The sequence below is a fragment of the Artemia sp. Qi Xiang Cuo genome, chromosome 7 (genome assembly GCF_049724085.1).
Source record: "Artemia sp. Qi Xiang Cuo chromosome 7, ASM4972408v1, whole genome shotgun sequence".
Classification (NCBI taxonomy): domain Eukaryota; kingdom Metazoa; phylum Arthropoda; class Branchiopoda; order Anostraca; family Artemiidae; genus Artemia; species Artemia sp. Qi Xiang Cuo.
In genome coordinates this window covers 31,154,825-31,170,133 of record NC_142800.1, presented here as the reverse complement: position 1 = coordinate 31,170,133, position 15,309 = coordinate 31,154,825, and the positions used below count along the sequence as shown (strand labels likewise).

Below are 15,309 nucleotides of genomic sequence, written 5' to 3'. Positions count from 1 at the left end.
AAGAGGCCAGAGACTGTCCCGAAATCCTGCTTGGAGGACTTGAAACTTCCAGCCCAATAAAGGTTCTTTGGAAGGGTTCTTAAGAGCCAATAAAAATTCGTTTCTAGTATACTGGGTTTGGAACAAATTAAAAACAATGAATATTAGTCCACTTCATAAAAATAGAGGTTTTTTTTTGCAGACTTGCTTAGACTTACTTCCTCCAACGCTGGTTGGCGCATAAGGCGACAACAGCGCCTCTCCACGACAACCTCTGAAGAACTTGCGGCCACAGGTCAATCAGGGAATTTCCCACCAGTGAAGCCTCCGTCTCTAGGCATCGGCCAGGCGACGGTTTTTGACATAAAGACGCTATTTGTGGGAAAGAGCTGAGAACACATAGTTAATTTCCTCTCCTGTGAATACGTCAATTTTTTTTAAACAGCTAAAAATTTTCTGTCTCTAATAACTTTGTCATATTTCACCCTTTCGAGTCCTACTTTAACTAATTTTAATGGTTTAACTTTGCATACAGCATTTATCTTGGTCTGAAGTCCGATTTTATCTTTGAGCAGCTAACTGAATCTATGGAATGTAACTGAACGTGAAAAATGCATATTATTATAAACATAATTGCGTTACACTAAACTTAAAAAGTTAGATTTTTTTCTATTCGCTCTATTAATATGCTTCAGAAGACCATTGAAGATTAAGCTATCGATATAATTTTTTTTACTATTATATTACAAGGAAAAAAATGATAATAAAACCATCAATAATGTCTTGTAATATTCTGGTAGGCTTAATTAGATATATCATACAAAAACGTCATTATATTGAAAGGATCGAGATTGAATCTTGGAAAGATAACTATTACAACAGGAGTATAATAATTTAATTACACACAAAAATTGTTGAGACTTACGTTCTTGACCCTGAATCTCACCTTTAAAATGATTTCTGTCATTCTTGACATACGGCTTGAACGTTGGCTTAGACGATTTGGGAAGATTTGGGTGGATTATATGAGAACAGGACCTGCCAACAACACATCCAATTTCATGAAAAGTTATATTTTGCTCTACTAGTACTTGGGGGTCAACTACACCATCTGAAAACTTCTTCGAAGATGTGTCAGGGGCAAAAAGATAATTTTGCTTATTTCGATACAGTAGACTTCTTGGTTCAGGATAATGATGCTCTTCTTCTTCTTGGGTCTTGGATTGGAAAAATAAACAGGATAAGATTGCAAAGTATGCTGATTTCATGCCCTGGAAATACGGATTAGTTAATAATGTAAAGTATCAAACAGTTCGTGGTAACGAACTGTAAGTAAGAAGCGACCCAGCTCAATGGTAACCGTTTTTCTAGAAAACAGGGTTTTGATACCAATAAATACATAAAAAGAATCAGATTTTAATGCTGATTTCAAATATATAAGTTTCATCAAGTTTAGTCCCATCAAAAGTTACGCGCATGAGAAAATTTGGCTGATTTTCGAAAAAAAGAGGAAAGACCCCCTAACAGTAATAGAACCTTAATGAAAATCACACCATCATATTCAGCGTATCAGAGAATCCTACTGTAGAGGTTTCAAGCTCCTATCTACAAAAACGTGGAATTTTGCATTTTTTGCCCGAAGAAAGATCACGGATGCGTGTTTATTCATTTTTTTTCCCAGGGGTTGTCGTATCGACTCAGTGGTCCTAGAATATGGTGGGAGAGCTCATTGGAATGCAAATTAAAATTTCTAGTGCCCTTTTTAAGTGATCAAAAAATGGAGGGCAACTAGGCCCCCTCCCAAACTCATTTTCCCCAAAGTCACCCGATCAAAATTTTGAGATAGTCATTTCATTCAGCATGGTCAAAAATATGATAACTATGTCTTTTAGGATGACTTAATCCCCCGAAGCCCCGGGAGAAGGGCTGAAAGTTATGAACTCTACCCAATGTTAACATATAGTATTGGTTATTGGCAAAGTATACAGACGTTTTAGAAGGGAATTTTTCTGGTAGTGGGGGGGGGGGGCGTCAGGGGCTTTATGTGGGAGGATCTTTCCATTAAGGAAGTTTTCATGGGGGAAGGGACATTGCTATGAAAGGGGTGCCGGATTTCCCAGCATTATTTAAAAAAAAAGATCAGAAATTAAATTTTATAAAAAAACAAGTTTTTCAACTGAAAGTAAGGAGCAACATCAAAACTTAAAACGAACAGAAAATATTACGTATGTGATTGGGTTCACCCCCTAGTCAATACCTCGCTCTTTAAACCAAATATTTTTTTGTAATTTCATGAGAGCTATTTATTCTAATTAACGGCCTTTGTGATTAAGGGGTGATTTTTAAAGAATTGGAACAAAATTTGAATTTTAGCTTAAATAGCAAGGTATTGACTAGGGGGCGAACCCCCTAATATACGTATTAAAAATATATGAATATAGAAGTTCGTTACGTAAGTCAATTTGTAAGTTACGTATATCTATTACTAATAAAAACGTTCGTAAATAAAATTAAACAAGTTTCGAGAAAGCCATTTAACCAAATAAAAGTAAAATTAATATTCAATTTTTTATTAATTATTCCTGTAAGGAGAGCCAATATCAAAACCTGCATTAATTCAAAATCTTTCAAAATTAAATAAAAAAAAACAAGTTTTTTTTAACTAAAAGTAAGGAACGACGTTAAAACTTAAAACGAACAGAAATTATTCCGTACATGAAAGGGGCTGTCCCATCCTCAACGCCTCGCTCTTTACGCTATAGTTTGACTTTCTCACAAATCTATTTTTTTTAAACAATAAAAAAATTTAGAGTAATAAGCGAGGCTTTGAGGAGGGGACAGCCCCTTTCATATACGGAATAATTTCTGTTCGTTTTAAGTTTTAACGTCGTTCCTTACTTTCAGTTAAAAAAACTTGTCTTTTTTTTAATTGCTGCAAGACACGAAATACCATCTATTTTATTTGTGGGACCACCAGAAGTTCTTTTTGACCATTAAAGAATGGACCTATTACTTCATATTCCAGCTGCTCAAACCTTACTTTTTTAAGACAGGAAGAAAATTTCAGCTCTTCAGAGAACTAAGCTATTAGTTCACAAATGATCCAATTTTTTGTGATCTGATCAGAGTATTTGGTTTGATGAGAATATGTTTGAAGTCCTGCTCAAGTTACTCTTATATCAGCAAATGGAATAATTTTCCAAGCTCTTTTGAAAATGGTTGACATTGGTTATGCAGCTTAACTGGATGTCGTTCGCATTTGAAAGCACACTTAAGGTTTTCCATCCATGTCTGAGAATCCCATGCGCTGTTAAAATTAGGAAGAAAATGACAAGAAGGCATTTGTGAATGCTAAGCTGTGCTGTTTAAAATTATGACACATGATTTTGGGATTTCACAACTAGAATTGTAAAGGGATAGAAAAGTATTCCTATTGAATTCGCTATTATAACAATTTCGATGCAAAACGGGAAGTGCCGTATGTTGGATACATAAGGTGAAAGAATTAGTTTATAAGGAATAGCGAAACAAAATTAGGTGGTAGTTTTGCTTAATAAATATTTACCGTCCTCTTTCTACCTTTTTTTTATTCGATACTTTTTCTTCTCATATTTAAAAAATTTGCCAACAATCATTGACTTGCTCAAATATTGTTTTGCTGGGGTAAGTAATTTAAAATTGGTGTGGCCAAAAATTCAATCTAACATCAATTTCAACAAGCTTCAACTTATATTATAATTGTGTCGAATACGATTGTGTTAGGGTCTTTCTCATTAAACAGTTTGATTGTCTAGACGATTTTTTGTACTTTTATTTTTGCAACAACTTAAAGAATATCCATTTCCCAGATCCAGAAACTAGAATCCAGAAACTAGAATTTTCTGGATCCAGATCCAGATCCAATTTTCTGGATCTGGATCCAGACCAGAAACTAGAATTTTTCAGAATTCAAGAAAAACTATTTATCAAGCTGGCATTAAAACTTTTTCACTTTGAATGTTGCTTTACATTTAGAAATGTTAAATTTAACTCTAAAATTTACTTTTTTCTTTAAAAAAGTATAAAACATTAACATTTATAAAAAATTGATTTAGAGCCTTTTTTCCTTAGAACTGTTCGGCACTAAATGCCCTAATTCCCATCAAAGGAGTTAAGGCTCTTATTGTTCAAATTAAAAATTTTTCACTTTGAATGTAGCTTTACATTTAGGAATGTTAAATTTAACTGTAAAAATTAATTTTTGCCTTTAAAAAAGTATAAAATATTAATATTTAAAAAAATGAATTTAGAGCCTTTTTTTACTATAGTACTGCTTGGCAATAAATGCCATAATTCACATCAAAAAAGTTAAGGCTCTTATTGTTCAAATTAATCATGTTAAAAAACACTCATGAATTTATTGATACCACAGAATATTTATTTAATAAATATTGAGAACACAAAAAACAGATCCGTTTAATGATTGAGTAACACAGAGAATATCAACAGCGAAGGAGTAATTTTTTTCTGTGACATAATATTTATGTCACAGTAACACTACTCTTTTACTGAAAGCAATTGATTAAGTTCGGCCCATCTGACTCTAAAAAGTTCATTCAGTAGCCCGACGGTTGGATGGCATGGACAGACAGAGTTTCTCAACAATCTTTTTCTCCTTTCCTTTATTGAAACCACGGACTTTCTCTCTATTTCTTAGTGCCGTCTTCTTTTTAACTTCTTTAAGCATTTTGCTTTTAAAAGTTCATTGTCTTCACACTAGCACCTTCATATTCAGTCAAAGACGAAAGAATGGTGTATCCTCTTTCCGCTGTTTTTTTTTCTGTGTAAATTTTAAAGCATAATCCTGCCATTCAAAAATATATTCGGTGATGGTTTTAATCCGCTTTCATAGAATTGGCTTCTTTTAAACAGTCGATAAAATTAATAAAATCATGCACTTTCCCACAATTTTTCACTGAGATTTCAACCTGATAATGAAATGAGTCGGCGGCCATAATTGTGTGACTAGGTTCAATGTAAAGGATTTCAACGTTGTCCCAGAAAACTTCATCTGAATAGTTTACCAGGTAAACCAAAAAGCTGAAAAATATCAAAATTTTACTTTGCCTAGAACAGTTATCTACCCAAAGGCAAATATGTTTGGGATCCGTAAAGCGGCAAAAAAGGCAATCATACAATTTAAGGTGTCTTTCTTTTTTCTTCCACTAGTAGCGTCAAATCACAATACAGCTAATGTTTTGAGCTCAACCCGAGTGCCAAGTGCAACAAAGCTTTCGCTAAATTCCACCATTCTTCTTGTACACACAGCTTCTTTAAAGAAATTCATGCATGGTAACATGTTGACTTCTTGAAGATCAGCCCAAAAATATAATCTGAAGAGTTTGTTTTTGCATGTTTCTTATACAAATCTCTTGATTGGTTGGTCTTTTCCATGTGACATTTCCAGTAAATATAATGTACTGTGGCTTCTTTTAAATTATCTTCGTTGTGGTTTTGATCATGCCCTTTAAATTTGAATTAACTCTTCTTTTTAAAGATTCGCTTAAATCCTGCATGGCTTAGCTTGAATATGTTATATTCATACTATCTTTATATGTGAGTAATAATTGTATATGTATGTATTTATGTAGCCTATGTATGTATGTTCTCGAAAACGACTCCATATTTTTTTCAGAAAAATTGGTATGTTGGGATATTCTCGCATAAAAAAAACGACCTAGATAGGTCAGAAGTCTGAGAAAAATCGTTAAGAGCCATAATTTTGGTTTCTGCAAATTATGCGTCATGTACTATATTATTACATCATATAAGCATTTCTTATGACATCATATATGGCATCATATAAGTATTTTCTTATATGATGTCATGCATAGCATAAATAAAGAATGTTAAGTTTCCAACGCAACAGTTATTTATATAATATAATGTCTGTTGAAAGGCCCAAAAAACGAAAATTTGCAGTTGCAGTTACTATAAATAATGGTTCTTTGGAACCAACACCTGAACTATCAAACGAGATAAGATGTGAAATTTGGCAACCTAGACCATCAATTGCGACAATACCAATATGGACAGCTAAAGCAAAGGCCTATGCTAAATTGTGTGAAGTAATCAAAATCCAAAGACTTATCAAAAATGAAAATGAAGAGCAAAGACACGGGTGGGTAGAAGATATGCGAGAACGACAATTAGAGCGTGTTAAAAATGGAAATGAAGGGCAAAGACACACGCAGTTAGAAGACATATGACACTGAACACGTGAGGGATTCAAAACTGAAAAAGAAGAGCAGAGAGACAATGAGAATCAATCTAGACAGCGAGAATCAAAACGTGTCAAAATTGAAAATGCAAGCGATGATGACTTGGTTGTGGATTTTGACATCAATGCCTAAAACAAAAAACTGGTGATTGCAAAAATATTTACATATTTTTGAGAATCAAAAACCTTAAAAAAGAAAAACAAAAGTTTGAAGGGTTTACAACAATTCAAAACCCTATATAAGGAAACCAAAAGTTTTGAGATTAGTAGAAATCGTTGTTAGAAAAACATCATTGCCAAATTTCTTTTCTTATGAGTATAAGTAAAGTCTTTTTAAGATATAAAAAAACGTCAAAACATTTTTTAAGTCCAGTTCACAATCGATAAAGCTATTAAGTAAACTGCAACAATACTTACGGCGCCTGAGTAATAATTTTAATGCTTTAATTTAAACTAGAAAAATACCTGAATTTTTTTAAATTAGTTTGTTTTTTTGTTTAATAAAATCAACTCGCTACGTGATTAAGCTTACAGGTTTGAACGCAGTCAGTTATGAAACGCCCAAAAAATGAAAATTTGTAATTATTACAAATGATGATTCTCTATTTTGACAAAGGATTACAACAATTTCAAAACCTTAAAAATTAAAACAAAAATTTGAAGCTTAGTTGAAATCGTTGTTATAAATTGGACTGCTTTGATAATGAAATGTCTTTGAAAAGACCCCGTATGAAAAGACATTAAGTTACGTAAAGAGCAAAAAAACTGATAATTGCAAAAATATTGGTATATAGATAGACCTTAGCATGAAAAGACATTAAATTGCGAAGAGAGCAAAAAACTGTTAATTACAAAAACACTTGTATTTATTTTAACAAGGGATTACAACAATTCAAGAACCTTGAAAAAAAAACAAAGTTTGAAGGTTAGTAGAAATCTTTGTTAGAAAAACATATAAAAAAGAGATAAGGTTGTTTCTAAGAGTAGGAGCAGTAACCACGCTGCGTATTATGTTTAAAAGGTAGTGATGGAGGATCTCGGCGTCAAAGAGTGAACTGAGTATTGTTATTATGTGTAATTAATTTTTTGGATTGATAATGACTTGACTCACTTGACTTATGTCCCATCCGTCCTTGAAGGTCGTCTTGGGGGCTCTTCTTTAACCAGTTCATTGATATGCCTCCTGTAGGTGCTTCTGTTGGCGGCCAGGCGGCAAAGTTGTGACAGGTTGTAGGGTGAGAAGTTTTCTTTCCATCTCTTTGGAAGGCGACCTATGGGGTGAGAACCGTGTACTCGTCCATCGAAGGCTATCTTTGGGAGACGAGTGCTAGCCATGCGTTGGGTATGTCCAAGTCATTTGAGTTGTTGTAGTTTTATTTTGTCCAGTATTGTAAATTTGACTTTCAGATTATGGAGAAGCTTAGAGTTGGAGATTCTGTCGTGGTAGGTGATACCAGCAATGTGTCGTAGGGATTTGGTTTCAAAGGCAGCTAGGCGGCATTGATCGTCTGTTTTAAGCGTCCAGGATTCACAGGCATAGATGGCAATTGGAATGATGAAAGAGTAGAAGAGTCTCGTTTTTAGAGTTGTTGTTAAGTTCTTATTCCTCCAGATGGGCATCAGAGCTTTAAAACTGGAGTTCGCAAATGCCAGGCGTCTCTTGATGTCTTTGAGCTGGTTGTTATCAGAAGTAAGTAAGCTCCCAAGGTAGGTGAAGTCTTCCAACCACTAAATGGTATCTCCACCAAGCTGAAGGCTGAGATTTACCCGTGAATCGAGCTTGCGTGAGCAGCACATGGCTTTCGTTTTGAGGTGTTGATGGCCATCCCGAAGAGGCTGGTAGACGAGTGAACACTGTTAACCTGAGATTGTAGATCATGAAGGGACTCGGCTATTAGGTCTATGTAATCAGCATATGCTAGTTTGTCTATAACCACTCCTACGACAAGGGTGCCGGGTGGGTTGTCTGTGAGTGAAAAGGCTGCATCTAGGAAGAGATTGAACAGCTCCGGTGATATTAGGAAACCTTGAAGAACTACGGTAGAGGTTTTGAAGCTCTCGGTAAGTCCTTCTCCAGTCATGACGTGGCTTCTGAACTACTTATACATGTCTTTGATCAGCGAGATCAGGTTGGATGGGATACCAAAGTGAAGAAGGATGTGCCATAGACCTTCTCTGCATATCCGATCGAAAGCTTGTTTAAAGTCTATGAAAAGGTGGTAGATGCTGTGGCCGAGTTCGCCATACTTTTGCTTGATCTGCCGAACAGTGAATATCTGATCAACTGTTGATCTATTAGGTCGGAAGCCGGCTTGGTATTCCGGAATGACCATTGAGGAAATGGCCCGTATACGCCTGAGCATGACTCTTGTGAGGATTTTTGCTGCATGGCTGGTAAAACTTATTGGGCGGTAGTTATCGCAGACAGCTTTAGAGCCTTTCTTATGCAGGGGGATTATCGTGGCTTCGCACCAGGGTGAGAGGAAGTGATATTTCTCCAAAGCAGCTGTGGCAATCTTGTGGTAAAGGTCAAGGAGTGGTTTTTAGTTTACTTTCAATAGTTCGGGCTGGATTCCATCGGGGCCGGCAGCTTTGTTGTTTTCAAGTCTCCGATAGCTGCTTATATTTCAGAGTGAAGAGGGGGAGGACTTGGGTCAGTAGCGGTTATGGGGAAAGTGTCGAGAACTGTTGGTTCTGGGTGGATGTCCAGATTCAGTGTATTTTCAGAATGGTTTTTCCATCGAGAGCGGATTCCGTCTGTGGATTGTATTTGGTTACCATGTTCGTCGAGAAGGGAACACGCTTTGATGTCCTTCTTATCGGCCAATTTCCGCACTCTTATAAACATGTAGTGGAGGTCTCCTTTCTTGAAGGCCAACTCACATTGATCACACGTTTCTTCAATAAATGCATGATGTGCATGTCTGATGGTTTTCTCTACAGCTCGTTTGAGTTGCTTGTATCGGTCCCTACTTTGTTTATCTTGCTTGTTTGTGAGTTGGCGCTTTTCGTCGCAGAGGGAGAAGATCTTGTCTGTTATCCAAGGTTTCTGATTGTTTTTTTTGGGTACCCAGTGTAGAATGAGCGACATCATATATGATATTTGTGCTGCTAGTCACCAGGTTGTCAATATCTTCCTTAGACAGGATAGGTGAAGAGCTCGGCGGGAGCTCCGAAATTTTTTCGGATAGAATGGTGATATAGGTCATACGTGTATTCTCGTCTTTCGGTAGATCTACTCGAAATTTGGGGGCTTTCCTAGACAAATTTGATTCTGTCTTAAGTCTTGTTTTGAACCTAGACATGGCAAGCGAGTGATCGCTGTCAAAGTCACCACCAGCTAGCGTGACTGTGTTTAGGACGGACATTTTCCAACGTCTAGACACGAGGATATAGTCTTTTTAGTTTTTTGCTTTTCCATCCGGTGAGGTCCAGGATGTCTTACGGCGAGGTCTGTGCTTGAACAGTGTGTTTGTAATGACTAAATCGCTGTCTCTGTAGAATTCGATAAGGCGTCTCCTCTTCTGTTCAGTATTCCATGTCCAAATTTGCCCATTACATCTTCGTGTCCTGTGTGGTTGTTTCTTACGATGGCGTTGAAGTCACCAATGACAAAGATCATGTTCTTTTTAGGGACAAAATCAACTAGACTTTGAAGCTGGAGATATAAATTTTCAGACTCTTCGTCGTCCCTGCTGGAATCCGGAGCATATACTTGGATAATTGTGAGGTTGGTGGGTGAACCTTTCAGGCGGATCATGATGATTCGTTCCGTGAGGGGGGTTACGAAGATTAAGGATTTTCTGGCTTTTTAGACAGTAGGAAACCTATAACTTGTCGATGTTTCCCATCATTACGTCCCGAAAGTAGAAGGGTAACATCTCCATGTTTCTCTTCACCAGTGACTAGAAGATGGGTTTCGGCGAGACCAATAACGTCCCAGCTGTATCGTTTTATCGCTCTGAGCAGTAGGTATATTTTTCCTTGTTTAGCGAGGGTTCTAGTGTTGAGGGTACCTATTGACATAGTTATTTTTAGAGTTATTTTTGACATGTTCTGATACTCGCTTTCTCGCTATCGCTTCTAATTCTCGCTGCCGCTTATAGTATAACCGAATATTTTTTTGTTCTCGCATTGGCATATCTTTTAACCACATGTTTCTTTGTTCTTCACTTTTTTTTACCCATGCTGACGCTTATCTACGAACCGGATGTTTCTTGGTTCTTCAGCTTTGTTTTTGGCTCATTGTAATCGTCACTAACCCAAGTTATCTAACTGTATATATATTTGTTCTTCATTACTATTTATCATTACTTTAGACATTCATTTTAACACCATTTACCTTAGCTGCTCGGATTGGTCTTGTCATATTTGATGATCTAGGCTTTTCTTGAGGGCAATTTCCTCGATAAAAGGGAATTTACCAGAAGCATAAAGATCTGCAGGGGGAGCAAGGAGGACCATGGCCCCCATTGCATAATGGAAATTAGGGAATAAAAAGTAATTAAGATAAAATAAACGAAGGAGAGTCAAAACTTGCTTGATAAAGCTGAACTCTAAGAGTTCCTATATCATTTTTGACAAGTCAGCTATTGTTTTGGGTATATTGGTTTGTAATAAATTTTCTTTTTCTTTTTTTATATACGTTTATTTTACTTGACGTACTTTCTTCATTAGATTAAGACAAAACAAATACTAAATTCTTTGCTATTTATCAAGCGTTAGACAGAGAGCTTTGAAATATTGAACATTTTTTCTGCGTTAGCAAAAGTGTCGTGTCTATAAGACTATACCGTTTTACGAAATGTAATTGCATAAAAAAATAAGTTTTTTTAAAACTGAGAGTAGGGAGCAGCTTTAAAACTTAAAATGAGCCGAATTTATTCCGTATCTAAAGGGACTCTACCCTTCTCAACTCCTCACTCGTTAAGCTAACGAGTCATGGCACTTATGTTTCAGCATCTTTTCTTAAAGAAAGAGAAAAAAAGTCAAACTTGGGCAAAGGGCGAGGACTTGAGGAGTGAAAGCCCCTCTCCTATAAGGTATATTTCTGTTCGTTTTCACTTTCTAAGTTGCTCTTAGTTTTAAACATAATTTCGGTTCATGAAGAGGAGTATTATTGTTGATGTGGATGGAAATTTTGTTTGACTTCTGATCTTCTACGTGGCTGAGGCTATCCCAAACTTTACAATAGGGTTCTCTAATGTTTAAACACATTATAAACATTATTACGTAATTTTATGTACGTTGAAATATTGTACCCTACATAAATATAAAATTAGAGATATTATCAATTTAAATTCCTGAAAACAAAGTTCATAGTAGCATTTGTCCACCCCACAAGAACTTTATTGGCACTGCTCATGATGGCGCGCCTCGAGAAGCTAACACCTGCCCAGACACTCAAGAAAAGAGACCGAGATAATCAAAACCCATCCAAATACATAGATTCAGACATATAAATTGACAAAGACAGGCAGTGGGACAACTAAACACCCGCCCAGACACACAGGAAATGAGAGTGAGAGAGACAAAAATATATACCAATATATGGGTTCAGACTTAAAAAACTGACAAAGACAGGTACTGGGACAGGCAAACACCAGCCCAGACACACAGGCATAGAGAGTAAGAGAGATAAACACGCATACAAACACAGAGATTCAGATATGCAAACTGACAAAGACAGGCACTGGAACAAACAAACACCCGCCCAGACACACAGTCTTAGAAAGTGAGAGAGACAATGGGTATATTTTTTAAATGAATGTTTTTTCCAAGGTATATTTTTTTCATAAGTGGAAAGGTTAGGTTACATAATTTTAACTACTTTTAAGTTAGATTCATTTAGGTTAGGTTAGCATGGGCGACCCGGGTAACTGCACCTAACTTAAAATAATCTCCTTTTTTAAATAACTTCATTTAAGTTAGGTTCATTTAGATTCACTTAACATGGTGATCCCATCTTGTCACAACCAGGGTACCCACAGCCAACCTGGCGCACACCGACTACCTAAAGTAAACATATTTTTTTTCTTAAATAGGTTAAATTATGTTACTTGTTTTTTTCCTCTAGTTATAGCTGGCAGCAGACTGGCTGAGACACACACTCATCGTGAGAGAGACATGCTAAACGTTGGGTTCATTTAGGTTCACTTAGAGTGGTGCAACACTCCAAGTGAACCTAACTATTTGCATATCTCTCTCACTATGAGTGTGTGTCTGAGCGGTTGTGCTGCCATCTATAACTAGAGGTGAAAAGAACAACAGTTAACATAATGTAACATAGCTAAAAAATAAATGTTTGCTTGTCACAATGCCGGTCTTTGTCGGTTTAAATGTCTGAATATATATATTTGTATGTGTTTTTGTATCTCTCAGTCTCTTTGCCTGTGTGTCTGGATGGGTGTTTGCTTGTCCCAGTGCCTGTCTTTTGTTCGTTTGTATGTCTGAATCTATGTATTTTTATGTGTTTTTGTCCCTCTCACTCTCTTTGCATGTGTGTCTCGGTGGGTGTTTGCTTGTTCCAATGCTTGTTTTTGTCGGCTTGTATGTCAGAATCTATGTATTTTTATGGGTTTTTCTTTCTCTCACCTTCTTTGCCAGTGTATCTGGGTGGGTGTTTGTTTCTCCCAGTGCCTGTCTTTGTCAGTTTTTTGTCTGAATCTATGTGTTTTTTTGTCTCTCAATCTCTTTGTCTTTGTGTCTTGGTTTTGTTTGCTTGTCCCAGTGCCTGTCTTTGTGTGTTTGTATGTCTGAATCTATGTGTTTGAATGCTTTTTTGTCTCTCACTCTCTTTGTCTGTGTGTCTGGGTAGGGGTTTGCTTGTCCCAGTGCCTGTATTTGTATGTTTGTATTTCTGTATCTATGTATTTATATGTGTCTTTGTCTCTCTCACTCTCTTTGCCCGGGTGTCTGGGCAGGTGTTTGCTTCTCCCAGCGTTTGCCTTTGTCGGTTTGTATGTCTGATTTTATATGTTTGTAATTGTTTTTGTCTCTTTCGATCTCTTTGCCTGTGTGTCTTGGTGGGTGTTTGCTTGTCCAAATGCCTGTCTTTGTCGGATTGTATGTCTGAATCTATATATTTTTATGTGTTTTTCTCTCTCTCACTCTCTTTGCCTATGTGCCTGGGTGGGTGTTTGCTTGTGCCACTGCCTGTCTTTGTCAGTTTGTATGTTTGAATCTGTGTATTTGTATGTCTTTTTTTTTCTCTCACTCTCTTTGTCTGTGTGTCTTGGCGGGTGTTTGCTTGTCCCAATGCCTGTTTTTATCGGTCTGTATATCTGAATCTATATATTTTTATGTGTTTTTCTCTCTCTCACTCCCTTTGCCTGTGTGTCTGAGCGGGTGTTTGCTTGTGCCACTGCCTGTTTTTGTCGGTTTGTATATCTGAAAATGTGTATTTGTATGCGTTTTTGTTTCTCTCACCCTCTTTGTATGTGTGTCTGGGCTGATGTTTGCTTCTCCCAGTGCCTGTCTTTGTTTGTTTGTGTGTCTGAATCTACGTGTTTGAATGCGTTTTTGTCTCTCCCTCTCTTTGTGTCTGGATAGGTGTTTGATTGCTCAAGTGTTTGTTTATGTCGGTTTGTGTGTCTGAATCTATATATTTGTATGTGTTTTTGTCTCTCTCACTCTGTTTGCCTGTGTGTGTCTGGGCAGGTGTTTGCATAAGCCACTGTATATGTGTGTGTTTTGTCTCTCTCACTCTCTTTGCCTGTGTGTTTGGGTAGGTGTTTCACTTTCCCAGTGTTTGTTTCTGCCGGTTTCTTTGTCTGAATCTACATATTTGTATGTGTTTTTGTCTTCCTCATTCTCTTTGCCTGTGTGTCTGAGCGGGTGTTTACCTGTGTCACTGCCTATCTTTGTCGGTTTGTATGTCTGAATCTATGTGTTTGAATGCGTTTTTTTTCTCTCACTTTCTTTGCCTGTGTTTCTGGGTTGGCGTCTGCTTATCCCAGAGCCTTTCTTTGTAAGTTTGTGCGTCTGAATCTATATATTTGTATGTGTTTTTGTCTCTCTTACTTTCTTTTTCTTTGTGACTGGGCAGGTGTTTGCTTGTCCCAGTGTTTGTCTTTGTCGGTTTGTATGTCTGAATCTATATATTTGTATTTTTTTGTCTCTCTCACTGTCTTTGCCTGTTTTCTGGGTGGGTGTTTTCTTCTCCCAGTGCCTGTCTTTGTATGTTTATGTGTCTTAATCTATGTATATGAATTTGTTTTGGCTCTCTCACTGTCTTTGCCTGTGTGTCTGGGCGGATATTTTCTTGTCCCAGTGCCTGTATTTTTCAGTTTTTCTGTCTGAATCTGTATATTTGTATGTGTCTTTGTCTTTCTCACTCGTTTTGCATCTGTGTTTGGGCGGGTGTTTGCTTGTCCAACTGCCTTTCTTTCCTGGTTTGTATGTCTGATTCTATATATTTGGATGTGTTTTTTCCCCTCCCACTCTCTTTGCCTATATGTCTAGGCTGGTGTTTGCTTCTCCCAGTGCCAGTCTTTGTTGGTTTGTATGTCTGAATCTATATATTTGTATGTGTTTTTGTCTCTCTTATTCTCTTTTCCTGTGTGTCTGGGCGGGTGTTTGCTTGTCCCACTGCCTGTATTATTCGGTTTGTACGTCTGAATCTATGTACGTCTATATATTTTTTATGGTTTTTATCTCTCTGACTCTCTTTGCCTGAGTGTCTGGGCGTGTGTTTTTTGTCCCAGTGCCTGTTTTTGTCTGTTTGTATGTCTGAATCTATATATTTGTACGTGTTTTGTCTCTATCACTCTCTTTACCTATGTGTCTGGGTGGGTGTTTGCTTCTCCCAGTGTTTGTCTTTGTTGGTTCATATGTCTGAATCTATATATTTGTATGTGTTTTTGTCTCTCTTATTCTCTTTTCCTGTGTGTCTGGGCGGGTGTTTGCTTGTCCCACTGCCTGTATTTGTCGGTTTGTACGTCTGAATCTATGTATTTATATGTGTTTATGTCATTCTCACTCTCTGTGCCTGTGTGTCTGGGTGGGTTTTTGCTTCTCCCAGTGCCTGTCTCCGTTTGTTTGTGCGTCTGAATCTATGTGCTTATGTGCGT

General features: G+C 37.0%; 1 protein-coding gene across 3 annotated transcripts in view; it reads right to left on the bottom strand.

Moving 5' to 3' along the window:
• LOC148950161 (uncharacterized) overlaps nucleotides 1-15,309 on the bottom strand; it is a 93,503-nt gene that overhangs the window by 5,509 nt on the left and 72,685 nt on the right. For all 3 annotated transcript variants that reach the window (XM_089091482.1, XM_089091481.1, XM_089091483.1), the window contains one exon: nucleotides 926-1,250. In XM_089091482.1, the coding sequence (XP_088947608.1) occupies nucleotides 926-1,247 (322 nt within the window). In that variant the 5' untranslated portion in view covers nucleotides 1,248-1,250. The remainder of the gene's footprint in view (nucleotides 1-925; nucleotides 1,251-15,309) is intronic.